Raw genomic sequence first — 16,121 nt, 5'->3', positions numbered from 1 at the left:
TTATGTTCAGTTCTGTAAATTACTGAAGTTTTACTTATTTTCTAAATTTTTATTATAATTTTATATTTTCGGACATTTTATGAGTTGAAAGTATATAGTTCTTTGTTTACTGGTCAGTTCCTGATTAATGAATCAGTTTTCTATATCTGTTAACTCACCTTGAACCTATATTTATGGATAAGGCAGGCTATAAGTATTCATCATCATCTATTACCTGAGTGTATAAGCTTATGCCGCTCCAGATTCCCAATGCTGTTGAAAATTCTTCCACAGTGCTCACAGGGATGAATGTATCTGAAATGCAGGAGAAAACACTCACTGAAGTAGGGAATTCAATCTATACACATGTAAAAAATGATTTTAGAAAGCTGCTACTTGAATGTGTATACCAACAGCATGAACAGTTTTGAAGGAAGCATGTTCTGGGCACTGTGTGGGTGGGCTGAAAAGTATAGCATATTTCTTATTTTGCAACAGAAATATAAGCATACCTCAATATATTTCCCCATTGGCATTTATATCTACTCCCAGGTATGCATAAGTGTTAAGTAACTGCTTGTTTGGAGCTGGGATTTGGAGGAATGATTTGAGTGTTCAATTCTGCTTACCTCTCTGGTATTTAAATCCACCTAAAAAAAAAATTGAGTTCTGGAGCTTGGCTCCTTTTTAATTGGCTTCTCTTGGGTATGCAGTTTTGTAAAATTTGCAATTTACATGTGCAAATGTCAACACTTAAAATCTACCACCTACTTGGCATATACATACACACAGAGCCCTGAGTAATGCCTCATTTTTTTTCTGAATGTGTTTTTTTTTTTTTAATAAGATAGCTGTTCCTGCTGAAGGTTCCACAAATACATGTGTTCCTCCTGTGGCTTTATACTTATTTTACAAAAGGTTCTGTGTTCAGCAAGCCTTTTGGAAAATACACTGCAAACTGTCAGTGTCCTGAGTTGGCTTTCCCTTTTCCTACTTAGACAATCTACACAAAATTGGACTTCACTCACAGGAAAGGGAGTAATCCTCATATTTAAGAAAGCAACCCTCCTGTGGTTGATGTATTACCCTCCAAAGCACAAGCCCCAGTCTCTGGGAGGAATGCTGGAAGATACTGCAGTGTAAGCAGGGCTTAATTTCTGGAGGAAAAGCCTGGAAAGCAGTTCCACCACTTCTTGTTAAACTTCAGAACTTCATCCCCTCCCTTCCAGGCAGTCTGCAGGAAGGGAATTGGAGGGGGTGAACCTGGACTAGAGCACAGAACAGTCACTCTACTCTCTACAGCCCCACTTTTCCTGTTGCTCCCGCCCCTGCCTACACAGTTCCACTTTCTTTTCATCTACAAATTAAGCCTAGAGTGCAAGATACCACAGTGTGAGACTCTGCACAGAAATGGACTTCTGCCGTGTCAAGTTGTGCAGTAAAGGTCAACTGAAGTAAAATATCATAGCAAGGGACAGTGTGGTGCAGAAGGCCAAAGGTGGAAAACTTGCAGTGCGGGACACTGTAGCAACTCTTACTTCTGCACTTCAGGGTCTGGCAGGTTCTCCCGATGGATGACCATATGGGCATGGTACGTGGCTTTCAGTGCAAAGCGACGGTTACAGATGCTGCAGCCATAGCCATTCTCCTTGTGAATCTCCATGATATGCTTCAGATAATCCTTTCCTCTCGCAAAGGACAACTGAAAGAAGCAGCAGCAGTGAAGGCTTGAGGCCAGTCTTATTTAACCTAGCAAAAATCACAGTGCAGCCAGCTGCAAAGAAATTACAACATAGAAAGGCAGGTGCCAGCCCAGGCTGGTCTTGAACCAGGGAGCCTTGTCACTGAGCCCCTATCATTCAGGCACAGATTCAAGTATGTTCTAGATTATATTAGCAAGAACATAAAGAAGGTAATTCTATAACAGTGTGCCTATATTTAGATGCTTGGAGGGTGCCCACTTTCCTTTATAGAGTACTAGCATATTCAGGTATATATGTGTGTATACTGTTAGATATGAGCATTTATGCCAGCCATAGTGCTGGACTAAGTGCTTGTGCCTAGATGTCTGAGATATGCTGCTAACTTATAGTACTCTATAAGTTATTTATGTAATTGTGAATCCCACCCAGACACCACCTTTGCGTACCTGCAAAATACATGCTATGTAATAAATGCATTTGCAGAATAGCATCAAGGCAGAATTTTGGGATTTACATGCATATGAGCACATATATACCATTATTTTAACTATTTACGTACATACGTGTTAGTACCCACTTTATAGAATTAACCCCAAAATGTACTATGCTAGGTTAAACCAAAGGTTTGCCGAAGCCAGCATTCTGTTTCTGACAGTCCACATCACAAGTACCTGGTAGGATCTCATTCATTCCCTGTTCCTCAAATCTAGAGATAAGCACTGGGTTTTCCAAGTCCCTCTGGAAACTTGTCTAAACCTATTTTAAATCCAATTATTCCAACTGCCTTGACCACATCTTCTGGCAACAGATTTCATAGCTTAATTGTACACTGAGTAAACAATTAGTTTTCTTGGTTTGTTTTAAATGTGATTCCTACTAGTTCCATGGAGTATCCCTTAGTCTTAATAAGGTCTGTTCCCTATTTTACCCATTCCACTCCACTCATAAATTTATAGATCTCCGTCATACCTCCTCTCAGTTATCTCTTCTCTAGGTTAAAAAGTAGTATCCTGCTTAGCTTTTCTTCATAGAGGAACCTTTCCAACCACTTTATAATTGTGGTTGTTCCTCTCTATATCTTTTCTAGTTCCTCTATATCTTCTTTGCAGCGGAGCAACAAAAACTGTACACAACACTCAGTGTATGGTCCTACATAGATCGATACAGAAGCATTCAAATATTCCCCGTTTTATTCTCTATTCTTTTTCAAATAATTCTTAACATGCTATTTGCTTTTTTGACTGCTGCTGCACACCGAGCTGATTTCAGAATACTGTCCATAACAAGTTCAAGATCCTTTTACTAACACTACTACTACTACTTATTTCTATAGTGCTACTAGACATATGCAACGCTATACACATTATATGCAGGTACTTGCTCTGTCCCAGAAATGCCAAGGGTGGCCTACCCCAAAGCTGGAGATTTACCACTGCTATGCTGGAGAATGCCAGAGGTTTTTCTTAATTTAACATATGCATTTATATTCTACTTTACCTTACAGTTCAAGGTGGATTACATAATAATAGAACATACATAATGTCAATCAATAAAACAAACAGTCCCATACATTCTTTCACATCTCCCCATCTTACTTTAAAAACCCTTTAAAACCACAGATCATAATATTCCCCTCAATCAGTTTAATTCAGAATCAAATATTTTCGGAAAAGCCATATTTTCAAATGCTGTCTAAATAATTTATACAAAGAAATCATCCTAAGTTGTTTTGGCAAACAATTCCACAAAGAATGACCACAGCCTATAACAGTTTTACACTCCGTGGATTGAAGGTGGATCACAGATGAATTTGGTAAAACCAATCAAATTTCTGACTCTGAGTGTAATCTTTGTCCTGGAAAATGTGACATATAACTTGGTGCCATCCCATATAAAATTTTAGAAGCAATATTAAATATTAAAACTTTATATCAAGGCTTGCAGGATCACTAACAAATGATCAGGTTTCAGAAATTTACAAATTCTTCTAATTAACTTCAAATGGAAGAAAATCTTTTGTACAACCATAGTCACATGAAGTTCTATAGATAATCTAGCATCAATTCACACACCCAATACTTATCTCCAATGAAATGGGTATACACACTCTGTAGTGGGATATACTGCCCATACCTGTTTGTATGCATAAGGCCTGCATTGCCAAACTGAGGCCTATGAACAAAATTGCAAATGAAATTACTCACCGATGTGAAATAATGTATACTCATCACCTAGCTTAACAGAGTCCTGATGTAGGCTTCACAGCCGAAAAACAGCCCATGTTGAGGCCATGAGAAGATTGATCATTAAAGACTTTTAAGCACCTAGTTGTCATATCCAGTGTCTTTGCTTACTGTTCTATCATGCACTGATAAGTCTTGCTGCTAAGTTTTCCTTATTGTTTTGCCATACTAATATATCTATCCTTCTACATTATATACATATATATCTGTATTTGGTAGAATGATTGATGAGAGTGACTGGTAATCATCAGGCTCTCTTTCTGGCAATGATATTACTGTGCAGTTCCCTAAAACACTAAGTGCCTGCTAATGCAGGAGCATGAGTGATAGGAGAATGACGTTCTTATGTATTTAGTAACAGTTATGTGCTATTTCCAAGAATTACCCGAAGTAAGCCTTTTCTATCCACATCTGCTAGAGACAGCGATGATATTATGGAGCTTGTAAACATGCTAACACCTTTTGGGTTTTTTTTCTCCAGACTGGAAGAATTCACACTACTGGTTATTGTTTGTTAACTGTAAGCCTATTTGTTACAACGGAAGCTACACACATTGACACTGTTATGTTAGCCACATTGAACCAAACATGTTTTGGAAAATGTGGAATATAAGAACAAGTAAATAAAATGTTCCCCCAGAGCTGACGGACCTCTGGAAGTAGTCTGGTTTAAAATTAGTTTTGTCCTAACAAAAACAAATAGATAGGCCCTGTACATTTACATTTATAGTTACAGTATTTTAGTAAATGAAGTTCAACTGTGTTTTTTATTTTTAACACCCAGAACAGATAAAAGTTGAAGGATTTACTTTTTGTCAGGATTAGGTTAGGTTAATTGTGAATACACTTTATTTACTCTCTTGATAAGAGAGAATAATGTTTTTAGCAACTAATCCCTTGTGCTTTAAGGTCTTTGGAGGCTGAGCCTTTGTAGATTTAGTGAATCAATGTTTTGTATTTACATTTATTGTGAAGTAAAGTATTACTAACCCAGAACAGGAGAAGTTTGTTTTATTTTAAAGATGGAGTACAGAAACCAGAAGTGACATTCTGATATTCCTGTTCCATGTTTTTACTTGTTATTGAGATTTTCAGAATTCACACACACACTATTAAATGCTGGACACTCATGTACTTACATGACAGTGAATAAATTGCACATGAACGTTTTACTTATTGTACAAGATTTAGAAAAAGAGTTGCACACATGATGTGATATTTCCTGACCACAGGTAGCTGTTGTGAGTAAATTAGGTTAGTACTCTATATCGAGATAACTCACTGTTACATTTTGACAAAACACCCATGATTTGAATTTTGTTTCATTTATTGTGATTTAATTTTTGTGAATCTGTGTTTTGTAGCTATTAAGTGAATAGTTTAGTTTTTAGTTTATTCACATTTGCTATACCGCCTTTGCTAACCTGCAGATCAAGGCGGGTTACAATCTATAAACCAAGAAAGTGAAATGAAAAGGAACTAAAAAAACTGGACAGAAAAGAACAGTCACATACAGAGTCATTCAAACCTAGTAGGAACAGTGAAATGACAGTAAAGGAAGAATGAAGCAAGACAAAGAGAAAGAGAATAGAAAAACAATAAAGTCAATTTCAGTGAATAGAAAAACAATAGAAAGTCAATTTCAGTGATAGACAAGCTATAGTCCACCTAGGTGGGATTGAGTACTAGAAAGAAAAGCCAAGTTTTTAATGCTGTTTTAAATTTTGCCATCGATGGTTCAGCTCGAATGGATAGAAGCAGAGAGTTCTGTAAAGAAGGAGCAGCAAAGAAAAAAGCACGGTGTCTTGTTGTTTCCAAATGGGCCTTTCGTCAAACTATTTGACTGTCTCCATTCTACATGAGTCACAATCGGGCTTCCGTCCAGCCCACAGCACAGAAACTGTCCTACTTACCCTAATATCCAAATTCAGACAAGAAATTGCATTTGGAAACAGCATCCTCCTTCTACAATTTGACTTATCCAGTGCATTTGACATGGTAGATCACAACATACTAACCAAACTATTGGACAAACTTGGAATCGGCGGTAACATTATTAACTGGATAAAAGGATTCATCACCTCAAGATCCTATCAAATTAAATCACCCACTGATATCTCATCCCCCTGGTCACCTATCTGCGGAGTACCTCAAGGATCCCCTTTATCACCGATACTCTTCAATCTAATGATGATCCCACTAGCCAAAGCCCTATTCAGACATGGTCTAAACCCTTTCATTTATGCTGATGATGTTACTATATTCATTCCCTTTAAATCAAACCTAACAGAAATCTCTGATAGAATATCCATGGGCATGAACATCTTAACCTCCTGGGCCAACTCCTTTAGGATGAACAAAGAAAAAACACAGTGCCTACTCCTTTCATCTCAGCACTCCGCAATTCCCCCATCTAATCTCACCATCTCCGGCACTACAATCCCCATTTCTGAAAACCTAAAATCCTTGGAGTGACACTAGACAGCCACCTCTCCCTCGACAATCACGCCACATCCACCACAAAGAAAACGTTCACAATGATGTGGATATTGAAACGCGTAAAACCATATCTACCCCAGAAAACATTCCAGAATTTAGTGCAATCCACGGTACTTACCCATGCTGATTACTGCAACAATATTTTCTTAGGCTGCAAAGCCTATATCCTAAAAAAACTTCAGACCGCCCAAAATACAGCAGCAAGACTCATCTTTGGCAGATCACGTTTTGAGAGTGCAACTCCTCTCCTTGCAAGACTGCACTGGCTCCCAATCAAAGAACGTATCAATTTCAAAGCCCAGACTTTAATCCACAAGATAATACACGGAGAATCTCCGAACTATATGATAAATCTGGTTGACCTTCCAGCAAGAAACATGTCTGTATCCTCACAAAAGTACCTCAACCTGCACTACCCCAGCTGTGAAGGTCTCAAGTATAAAACTTATCAAGAATCCAATTTCTCCTTCCTGGGCAGCCGTCTATGGAACGATCTCCCTAGACCTATCCGAGCAATCCATGACCACCTACCACTCAGAAAAGCACTAAAAACCCATCTATTCAAACAAGCCTACCCAAAAGACCCAGATTAATCTCATGAACCCATCTACCTTACATATACTGAAGAGAAAACAACATTGACCCAGAATCTATCTCCCACCTTACTCTCCTCTCTCTATCACCTGTCTCTACCTACCTACCCATCCTATTACTACCCATCCATCCTTCTATTATACTTAATTTCCTACTTTACATAACAAACTTCTGTGTTACCTATTACTATGTAAGCCGCATTGAGCCTGCTTTTAGTGGGAAAGTGCGGGATACAAATATAATAAATAAATCACGAACTGTGATACACCTGACACATCCATAATGTGGTCATTAATGAAGTGGTACCCTTGTCATCTTGTCACCCTTTATCATTCTTCACACCAACTGGTGTCCATGAGATTTCATGAACTGTTGGAGGTCATTCCATCATAATTATTCCTCCATTTATGTTCTTATCATGTATGACTTTCATTTATGATTTCTATATACTTCTGCCCAGTATGCGACGATGGCCAAAAAAAGCAAACAAGATGCTAGGAATTATTAGAAAAGGGATGCAAAATAAGACAATATTATGATGCCTCTGTATTGCTCCATGATACGACCTCATCTTGAGTATTGTGTTCAATTCTGGTCACTGTATCTCAAAAAAGATACAGTGGAATTAGAAAAGGTTCAAAGAAGAGCGACCAAAATAATACAAAAGCAATAAATAAATAAAGGGGATGGAACTACTCCTATATGAGGAAAGGCTAAAGAAGTTAGGGCTCTTCAGTTTGGAAAAGAGATGGCTGAGGGGTGAAATGACTGAGGTCTATAAAATCTTGAGTGGCGGAGAATGGGTAAAATGAATCAATTTTTTACTCTTTCAGAAACTACAAAGACCAGGGGACACTTGACGAAATTACATGGAAATATTTTTAAAACAAATAGGAGGAAATATTTTTTTAAAGAATACTTAAGCTCTGGAACTTGTTGCCAGAAGATGTGGTAACAGCAGTTAGCATATCTGGGTTTAAAAAAGGTCTGGATACATTTCTGGACAAAAGGTCCATAGTCTGCTATTGAGACAGACATGGGGAAGCTACTGCTTGCCCTGGAATGGGTAGCATGAGATGTTTCTACTAGTTGGGTTTATGCCAGGTACTTGTGACCTGAATTGGTCACTGTTGGAAACAAGCTACTGAGCTAGATGGACCATCGGTCTGACCCAGTATGGCTATTCTTATGATTTTAATTAATTCACTGATTTTCACTTAAGTCACATGCTGCACTGCATTTTAGTTTAGTGATTTCACTTAAGGTTAGGACTTAGTTACACTAACACATTTATGCACTGATATTTTTATTCATAATGTTGCATACTTATGCCTGTCTTTGGACGTTGCATTTATACTTATTTAGTTAGTGCACACATGAAGCTATTCCTTGTAGATTAATTTCTTGGCTTAACGCTTCACTTTTGTGACTTGCTCTTCATAGTTGTTTGAGTTACTTTTTAATATGCATTTAAATAGTTCAATGATATTATTCTATGCTATTGCTTATTTGTTACTCACATGCTAATTGAGTAATCGTGCTAGTAGTGTTAGTGATTGCTATATTGATTTCCTTTCACTTGTCATATATTGCATTAAGTAGTAGTATGGTTCACTTATATTTCAGTATAGCCATTTTATCTTAACCATGTGCCAGTTGGTTCTGATTTGCATAGTAACATAGTAAATGATGACAGAAAAAGACCTGAACGGTCCATCCAGTCTGCCCAACAAGATAAACTCATTTTACATGGTATGTGATACTTTATATGTATACCCGAGTTTGATTTGTCCCTGCCTTTCTCAGGAAACAGACCGTAAACGTCTGCCCAGCACTGTTCCTGTACTAAATGTTCTGAAGCTAACGTTGCATACTTAAACGTATAAGTATTACACGTATTATATAAGTATACTTATATGGGCAGACTTATACGGTCTGTGCCAGAGCCGGTGGTTGGGAGGCGGGGATAGTGCTGGGCAGACTTATACGGTCTGTGCCCTGAAGAGCATAGTGAAGAGTTATGCTAGCCCTTGCTCTCAGTAAAATACAGGCCAATGGCTCATAATAAGAGCTAGGCTTCTTAAAATCAGAATCATCTCTGATACAAAAGAGAGCTAGCTTGTAAAAATCAGAGATCACCTTTGACACAGTTACATTTCACTGTGGCAAGTGCTGAACTGGCAAGGGTGGGGGCAATCTACTCTAAAAACAATCCTGAGATTGGCACCTGCAAGACGTCATAAGCAAGAGTTGCTATGGTTACGCAGAGATAGTGCTGGGTCAGCTGCACCCCAGGTGAGAACATCCAAAGGGGGGGCTAGAGGAAGGTTTGGGAACATATGAAGTCATTCTGATCAACTGATAAGGACTAGGAGCCCTGTTGAGACAGCTGGGGTCCATTGAAATGAATAGGGCCAAAATTGTATATAAGCAGCAGTTTGAGGAGTATTAGTTCAGACGAGACGAGAAGAAGGAGATGAGAGGAGAAGACGAACAGAGAAGGGAGACTCCAGAAGAATAGAGAGAGAGGACGTGCCATGATATGCGGTTCCATTATGTGAATGCTTAACCTACCTGTATTACCATTGGTAAGATTGTAATAAACTATCTTATTATATCTACTACATACTGGGTTCCTTTCTAATTACAAGAGTCCATACTGCCTGACGGTGTAAGCCTGTCATGAGCAGATTCAAGGTTGGGAAAGCTAGCTATTTGGAGGGCATATGCAACTTTGCCCAGAGAGATGAGACGGGCCACTGCTTCCGCTGCTGGATTAGCAAAGGCAGATTCAGAGAAAATAAACAATAGGTACAAATCAAAATAGGGTATACACAAAAAGTAGCACATATGAGCTGTCTTGTTGGGCAGACTGGATGGACCGTGCAGGTCTTTTTCTGCCATCATCTACTATGTTACTATGTTGCAGCCCCTTAAAATTTACACTCCAGCCCATCCATATCTTTTAAGCCACGATCAGGGTGCAGACTGTAGAAGTCCGCACAGCATTGGTTTTACTCTCTAATTACCGGTGTCGCCACCCAATTTCCACTAAGATTCCGTAGATCCATTCCTTCTAAACAGGATTCCTTTGTGTCTATCCCACACATAGTCCACTTAATAGTTAGTGGAAAAAGCAAGGCCTCCATTGAAGGCCTTCCATTGTCCGGGGGGAGGGGGGGACTGTAGTGGGATTACATTGCCCATACCTGTTCGTATGCATTGTCGAACTGAGGCCTATGAACCAAACTCTGACTAGAACAGGAGCCATCTTTTTAGGATAATACTGTCATGGTTGTTACAAGACCCCCTACAACAATGGACTGACATTTGAAGGGACATTTGTTTTTTCTTTCTCTCTTGAGAAGCTGCAGGAATGCTATTTACACTAATACTGGTATGTGGTAATCTTGGCTGACCATCTTTTGTAAGGTGCCAGCGGTACCAGCTCTAGTAAGGACCACCATCACTAAGGCCAAGGACCTCATTATATCATCTGCACAGGCATTCCTGCACCCAGCTAATGACAATTACCATCTGGTTAGCTCAGTGATCCTTGTGGATCAAAGCTTTACCATCCACTGTCCACATGAAAATTTCATGCCAACAGTCTTTGTCTGCCCAGTTCACCCAATCAGAGAACTGTTCTACACGTGACATGATGTTCTCTATATCATGCACATATGAAGAAGTCTACTCAAGGAGTTTGACACAACAGCTACACAGGCAGCTGTCCTGTTAGGCTTAGAAACAGAGACCTTTCTCTGATAGGTGTTATTTCACTAGCCAACATGTAGTCCCTCTGAGTATTACTGAGGGGCTAAAGCCCTCAGTACTCATAAAGGAACTCAACTACAAATATGTGCCGTATTGAGTAAGAACCTTAACTGATTAGCATCTTAGAATTAACTAAGATAGTTCCAGAGAAAATCTGTGTGCATTCCAACTTCACTGATAATTCCTTTCCACAACGAACACAGACTGAAAACACAGTGGAGCAGGCAGCATATCTAACAGCCTTGTTCAGGAGCCAGTTGGGAAGCTCCAGGTTGGAGTCCGAAAGGGAAAGGTGAGGGAGCCAAAGGACTTTTCCAGACAGCCTATAGGGTGAGATCAGTTATTCTTTCTATAGTTGGGGTGAAGTAGAAAGCATTGCCATGTTCCAAGTGGGTCAGGACCATTTGGCGTGTGGTTCTTAGGTTAGCACCGGTAGTTATGTCTCAGGAATAATTATTAGTTGCATTGATATTGTTACCTTACTGTTCTGCCATGTACTGATAAGTCTTGCTGCTACGTTTTCCTTATTTTTTGCCAAGATTACCATATCTATCCTTCTATATTCTCTCTCTCTATCTATATATTACTACTACTACTTAACATTTCTAGAGCGCTACTAGGGTTATGCAGCGCTGTACAGTTTAACAAAGAAGGCCAGTCCTTGCTCAAAGGAGCTTACAATCTAAAGGACGAAATGTCAAGTTGGGGCAGTTAAGATTTCCTGAATAGAGGTAAAGAGGTTAGGTGCCGAAGGCGACACTGAAGAGGTGGGCTTTGAGCAAGGATTTGAAGATGGGCAGGGAGGAGGCTTGGCGTATGGGCTCAGGGAGTTTATTCCAAGCATGGGGTGAGGCGAGGCAGATGGGCGGAGCCTGGAGTTGGCGGTGGTGGAGAAGGGTACTGAGAGGAGGGATTTGTCTAGAGAGCGGAGGTTACAGGTAGGAACGTAAGGGGAGATGAGGGTAGAGAGGTAAGGAGGGGCTGCAGACCGAGTGCATTTGTAGGTTAGTAGGAGAAGCTTGAACTGTATGCGGTACCTGATCGGAAGCCAGTGAAGTGACTTGAGGAGAGGGGTGATATGAGTATATCAGTCCAGGCGGAAGATAAGGCGTGCAGCCGAGTTCTGAATGGACTGAAGGGGGGATAAATGGTTAAGTGGGAGGCCAGTGAGGAGTAGGTTCCAGTAGTCAAGGCAAGAGGTAATGAGAGAGTGGATGAGAGTTCGGGTGGTGTGCTCAGAGAGGAAAGGGCGAATTTTGCTAATGTTATAGAGGAAGAAGTGACAGGTCTTGGCTATCTGCTGGATATGCGCAGAGAAGGAGAGGGAGGAGTCGAAGATGACTCCGAGGTTGCGGGCAGATGAGACAGGGACGATGAGGGTGTTATCAACTGAGATAGAGAGTGGAGGGAGAGGGGAAGTGGGTTTCGGTGGGAAGACAATAAGCTCAGTCTTGGCCATGTTCAGTTTCAGGTGGCGGTTGGACATCCAGGCAGCAATGTCGGATAAGCAAGCCGATACTTTGGCCTGGGTTTCGGCAGTGATGTCTGGTGTGGAGAGGTAAAGCTGGGTGTCGTTAGCATAAAGATGATATTGGAAACCATGAGATGAGATCAGGGAGCCCAGGGAAGAGGTGTAGATTGAAAAAAGAAGGGGTCCAAGGACAGATCCCTGAGGAACTCCAACAGAGAGCGGGATGGGGGTGGAGGAAGAACCATGAGAGTGTACTCTGAAGGTACAGTGGGAGAGATAAGGAGAGGACAGAGCCCTGGAACCCAAATGAGAACAGTGTGTCAAGAAGTAAATTGTGATTGACAGTGTCAAAAGCGGTGGATATCCTTCTATATTCTCTCTCTCTCTATCTATCTATATATATATATAAAAAACAATAAATTATAACGTATTTCCAAAGTGTGGCATTCTTCTCTCATATTCCCAGGAAAATCTTCGTGAGAATCCTTTCCTTTGTTTTGGAACTGTGGCAAAACAGGGAATTTTCCTGCTTGTAATTATATAGCTATTGTTTATGATGTGCATTTCCTTTGTTTGGCCAGCAGGTGGTGACTGTCTGTTTGTAAAGTTGTTACAAAACTGACATTTTTTTCTTTCCGACAAAAGCAGTTAGCTTAAGCTGTGAAGTAATTTTTTTTTTAGTTTCAGATAAGGAAGTGGAAACAGAAGGTTCTCTTTTCCTGAGACCCTATAAACAGTTAAGACTTCATAACCTGTGAGCAGCTATATCTTGTTCCTGAACACCCCAGATACTATTTAGGTAGTAGATAAATGTTTAGATACTTTTATATTTGATCCATATTCAGTTATCTGTTACTGTTTGTTATTTTCCACCTGTTTACATGGTTCACTGTTCTATTCTAACAATAAACCTTTTTTTAGTTTATTGACTTTGCTTGTCTGGACTGACTAAGAATCCTGGTGGTTTGTATGTTGGGTCTGTGAGTGCTTTCTAGAAACTGTGGGACCACTGGGAGTGTGGCCCCAGTAACCTAGAAATCACCGAGGATAATTTGAGAGCAGGAGACTCGCCCAGAGGCAGCTGGGGCCCAGTCAGTGGGAGGAGGGTGCTAGTGTAGAGCACATGACCAGGTGCAGGCAGACCTGAGCTGTGCTGAGGATAGACCCGCTAAGTGGCCGCAGGGTTACCAGGCGGGTGGGTAGGTGTTTCATGACAAGGACCACTTTAGGGCGAAATCATACTCCAAACAGACAAGCCACAAACTCTAACCACAGTAATTATTAGCTAACCACTTTATTAGCACTACAACTCCTTCTAAATCAATATTTACCTGGATCGATTCCGCTTGTTGACCTCCCACCTATGGTACTGTGGTTTTACCTGGATTTTTTTTTTTTAATTTGCATGAAGTCTTTATTAACTGTTCAGACATGAAATGAAACATACATGTCATCTCCATTCTCTTATCTTACTTAAACAAATGTATAACAGCAATGTAAAAAGTATACAAACAAGGAAACCTTTCCACCAGTCTAAACACCCCTAATACAGCTTAATGTAACTTCAAGTCTTTTTTAGAATATTTCGTATCCTGCCACCCTTCCACCCTCCTCAACTCACCCTCTCTCCCGAACCACAAGGTAAATCCAGTATCCTATCCAGGTCACATAGTGTTCAAACTGAGCACTGAGAGATGAAAGGTTCCCAGATGGTCTTCCATATACTCCTCTGATGTCGATGCTCTGCTAAGAGACGCTTCATTTCACAAATATACCACATTTTATTGAGCCATTTCACCAGCGAGGGCACAGTGGAATGTTTCCAATTAGAAGCAACTATTACTCCGGCTGCACTCATAGCGTGCCGCACCAAGACAGCTTGAGAAGGTGCTAGCCCTGGGACCTTTTTGGGAAAAAGGAAAAAAACTGGTGCCCAGGGAAGTGAACACTCCAGCCAATTCTGCAGTCTACAATGTATCATTTTCCAAAAAGCCCGGATTTTTACACAGGACCACCATATAGACACATTGTACCAATTTCACAAGATTCTCTCTAACACATGCCCGACACTGCTGAGTATATGCGCTGGAGACGAGAACGTTAAGTACCATCTAAATAAAACTTTTACAGCATTTTCCTTAAAGGGTACATAAAGAGACACCTTCACTGATGCCTCTTCCACTGCCTCCCACTCGTCATCTCTCAACTCCAGATCCAACTCCTGCTGCCAACCTCTCCTGTGAAGAGTATAAATTGGAGATTGTGTACTGAGGTATTTATATAAGCAAGTTATCAGGCCTCTAGTGGTCTTGGAGTGCTTGCATAAGTCCTCCAGGAAGGAATATGATTAATTTTTAGAGCATTTATTGCCATCCAATATTTTACTTTTTTAAAAGCCTCATTAATAAACAACAAATACACATGAAATAGAATGGGGGATAACAGGAATCCTTGCAGTACCCTGCATGTCATCTGCCACTTGAGATCTTATCACCCCAAATAACCGTTAATGTTCTATATTTCAAAAAGCTTCAAAGGGTTTGTTTGAAGCAGTTCCTTTAGAATCAAAACTATATATAGAGAGGAAAGTCCCACATAACTTTCTTTCTGAGAAGTTCTGAGAGAAAAGGACATTTCTCTGGTAAGAGAACATTTTGCTCTGTGCTTTGGGAGCTTAAAGATTGGGGTTTAAAAGAGGAATTATAGATCATTGATAGGCAGAATATAAAAAAAATAAAATAAAAAGCAAACTTTATCAGCTAGTCTCTATACCCCTTTCCCCCTAGTTTTAAAACTTGAACTTTGTACCACAGCATTAACAGATAGTCCTAACAGGCACAGCAGGATTTAGTTCAGTCTTCATTCCCACCCACCCCTAGCACAACTCTTCATTTATAGTCATTATTCTAATTAGGACAACAAGAGGAGTGTTTTCATTAGAGTTTTAATTACATCTTTATTAGTTTTAATTATATTTAATTAGTTTATGGGAAGAAAACACTAAATAAATTACACATTATACCATATTATCTTAAGGCTCTTTATATTCCTCTAATATCCCTAGTACCTGAAGAAGTTTTAATAACTCTATAATACTAAGATGCAGACTGTAGTCCAACAGAGAGAGGGGTGCTACCCAGTCTTTTTCACTGAGTGTCACATGTATGATTATCTTTCAGTTGGTGAGAGGTTATATATGTGTGCTCGATGCAAAGAGCTCCTAGCTCTCAGAGAATGAGTCCGTTCTCTTGAGGCTAGAGTAGCAGACTTGGAGGAGCTGAGGGAGACAGAGAGGTACATAGTGGAGATCCACAGGAATGTTGTATAAAAGTCTCACCTCCAGTCTGGCACCCCTGTGCTGCCTTGGAGGAGGGAGGCCTCCTACATAGTGAAGTTGGTAATAATCTTGTAGTCAGGACCAGCCCAACAGGGCATGCAATATCCTCTTGTACCGAGGATGCGTCTCCAGGAGCTTTTGCCCAGGAGGGAAAGGTTAGACTGTTGTAGTTGGTGATTTGATTATTAGGCAAGTACAAAGTTGGGTGGCTGGTGGATGTGAGGATCCCCCCGGTGACTTGCCTGCCTGGTGCAAATGTGGCAGATCTCATGCGTCACCTATATAGGATTTTAGACAATGCTGTGGAGGAGCCGGATGTCTTGGTACATGTAGGTACCAATGGCATAGGAAAATGTGGGAGTGAGGTTCTGGAAGCCAAATTTAGGCTCTTAGGTAGGAAGTTGAAATCCAGATCCTCCGGGGCCCAAGAGACAGGAAGCTCCGGAGTCTCAATGCATGGATGAGACGTTGGTGCAGGGAGGAGGGTTATAGATTTGTTAGGAACTGGGCAACATTCT

At 40.3% G+C, this 16,121-nt stretch overlaps 1 protein-coding gene across 3 annotated transcripts in view; it reads right to left on the bottom strand.

Moving 5' to 3' along the window:
- PRDM15 (PR/SET domain 15) overlaps positions 1-16,121 on the bottom strand; it is a 391,258-nt gene that overhangs the window by 117,747 nt on the left and 257,390 nt on the right. For all 3 annotated transcript variants that reach the window (XM_030203815.1, XM_030203817.1, XM_030203816.1), the window contains exons 16-17: positions 1,518-1,681; positions 215-294 (exon numbers count right to left, since the gene is read on the bottom strand). In XM_030203815.1, the coding sequence (XP_030059675.1) occupies positions 215-294; positions 1,518-1,681 (244 nt within the window). The remainder of the gene's footprint in view (positions 1-214; positions 295-1,517; positions 1,682-16,121) is intronic.

Source organism: Microcaecilia unicolor, chromosome 5, assembly GCF_901765095.1.
Source record: "Microcaecilia unicolor chromosome 5, aMicUni1.1, whole genome shotgun sequence".
Taxonomy (NCBI): Eukaryota; Metazoa; Chordata; class Amphibia; order Gymnophiona; family Siphonopidae; genus Microcaecilia; species Microcaecilia unicolor.
Note: the sequence above shows the minus strand (reverse complement) of the source record. Positions and strands in the feature narration are given on the sequence as shown.